Source organism: Ochotona princeps, chromosome 17, assembly GCF_030435755.1.
Source record: "Ochotona princeps isolate mOchPri1 chromosome 17, mOchPri1.hap1, whole genome shotgun sequence".
Taxonomy (NCBI): Eukaryota; Metazoa; Chordata; class Mammalia; order Lagomorpha; family Ochotonidae; genus Ochotona; species Ochotona princeps.
Window position 1 is genome coordinate 16194808 of NC_080848.1, and position 2016 is coordinate 16196823.

The following is a 2016-nucleotide window of genomic DNA, read 5'->3' on the forward strand; positions in this document are numbered from 1 at the left end:
GGGCCCCAAATAAATACTAAATCATTAAAAACAACCAGTACCCGGCCTCTTCCCTGTGGAAGGTGGGTAGGAGCTACACCCTCCACTCTAAGCAACCCTGACCAGGGAGAAAACTGGGCAGGTGGGAAATTTCTAGAAGCTTCTAGCAAAAACCACATTTGGCTTCTTTTTCTCTACCAGTACCAAGGAAATATTAAAAGTCTTAGAAAAGGCAGAAGGGAAGGAGTGGGGAGGGAGGAAGGAACAGAACCCAGCTTGGGCAGCAGAATGAGGCCTGCTGATGGGCCCTCTCCCACACCCCACTGTCTCACGCAGCCTCTTCTAATTAGCAGCTGTCCCTCCACCACCATATTATGCCATAAACACGTCCAAGTCCGGCTGCTTTTGTGCGAGTGCATTCCTGGATGCAAGGTGGCCTCATTAGTTCCCGGAGACTGTCCCATCTCCAGGGAGCAAGCGGACCCAGCAGCGGGACCCTGGGGCCTCTGCTTGCCTGGGCGGCCATTCCTGGGAGCTATCCTGGAGACCAGGGCGCTAATCTTAGCCTGGCCTTTGTCTGGGCCCCGGGAGAGGACGCAAGCATGGATCGCTCCCCCACCATGGCAGGGCACTATAAACCCCAGGCGCTCTGAAGAGGGTCACAGTCCACGGCCTCCGGGGTTCTGTCTGCTGGCACCACTGCTGACACCGCCGTTCCCAGCTGCCCCACCCTATGCTTCAGACAGCATGAACCTTCCCTGCACTAAGGTACAGAAAGACCCCATGGCCACTTGTCCTGTGAGAGAGTGTTGCTGGGGCAGGGAGGTATGAGGCAGGGGGTGGGGGAAGGTCTCTCTCTTCCTCTGGGCTCTGAGGCAAGAAGCTTGGTACATGCGCAACTTCTGACCCGCCCTGTCTTTCTGGGCCCACTCTCTTTGGGCAGTTACTATGTGATAAGTGCCATGTCTTCACCTATCAGCACGCTTCACTCTGCCAGCAGGATGCCCTGCCCAGCTGCAACTGCTTTATACTCAGTCCACAGGTGAGGCAGCAAGGCAGGGAAACATACAAACCCAAGGGGTTCAACTCAGCAGCTCGGAGTGCACCCAGCAGCCGATCTCCATCTTCTGGGTTGGCCAGCTGCAGAGAGCAGGGATTCATTCTGCCCCAAAGGCAATCTCCAAAGGCTTCCGGGAGGAGATGTCCTGTTGAGTCTTAAAGGATGAGCAGTCAGAGGAAGTGGACGCAAGCTTTTCTCTATCAAAGAGAAGGGTTCAAACGGTCCTGTCTCTCCCCCCACAGGTCTCCTGGGCCGTGACGCTCCTGCTGCTGCTGCTGCTGCCACCTGCCCTGCTGTCGCCCGGGGCGGCTGCGCAGCCCCTGCCCGATTGCTGCCGCCAGAAGACATGCTCGTGCCGCCTTTACGAGCTGCTGCACGGCGCCGGCAACCACGCTGCGGGCATCCTCACGCTGGGCAAGCGGCGGCCAGGACCTGCGGGGCTGCAGGGCCGGCTGCAGCGCCTCTTGCAGGCCAGCGGCAACCACGCGGCCGGCATCCTGACCATGGGCCGCCGCGCAGGTGCAGAGCCAGCGCCACGTCCCTGCCCTGGCAGCCGCTGTCTCGCTCTGGTCCCCACGGCCATGGCACCACGTTCAGGGATCTGAGTCCTTCCTAGGCCCCGCGCCCTCCCCCTTTTGCTCCCTAGCAATAAAGACGACTCTCCCTCCCGTGTGTGCCTGGTGTCTCTGTGCTTTGTGGGGTCCTGTCCAGCCCTCTAGGGTAGCAAAAGCCACACATCTGGCAGGGACTGGCCTGGGCTGGAGCGGCACTGGTTAGGGGAGCACCCCTGGTAAGGAAAGGCCCTCCTCTGTGGATGCTTGGTAGGAAGGCTGCACAACAGACGCTCCCTAACAGGAGCTAAGAGCTGGGAGGGGACCCACACATCCTCAAAAAGAGATGGCAAGGATGACTGTCCCCAAGAATGGGAATTCAGCCTGCAAGACGATCAGCAGGCACCTGCAGGGAAGACGAAGACA

General features: G+C 59.2%; 1 protein-coding gene across 1 annotated transcript; it reads left to right on the top strand.

Annotated features, from left to right (window-relative positions):
* Window positions 1-762: 762 nt before the first annotated feature.
* HCRT (hypocretin neuropeptide precursor) lies at window positions 763-1711 on the top strand. Its single transcript, XM_058675816.1, has 3 exons — window positions 763-777; window positions 923-1021; window positions 1282-1711. Exons 1-3 carry the CDS (start codon window positions 763-765, stop codon window positions 1642-1644), a joined length of 477 nt encoding a protein of 158 aa, XP_058531799.1. The 3' UTR covers window positions 1645-1711.
* Window positions 1712-2016: the final 305 nt, after the last annotated feature.

What these genes read in the sequence shown, in the direction of transcription:
- HCRT (XM_058675816.1), top strand. An exon ending in GCTTTATACTCAGTCCACAG is followed by an intron (nt 1,022 to 1,281) that starts GTGAGGCAGCAA and finishes CTCCCCCCACAG; the next exon opens with GTCTCCTGGGCCGTGACGCT.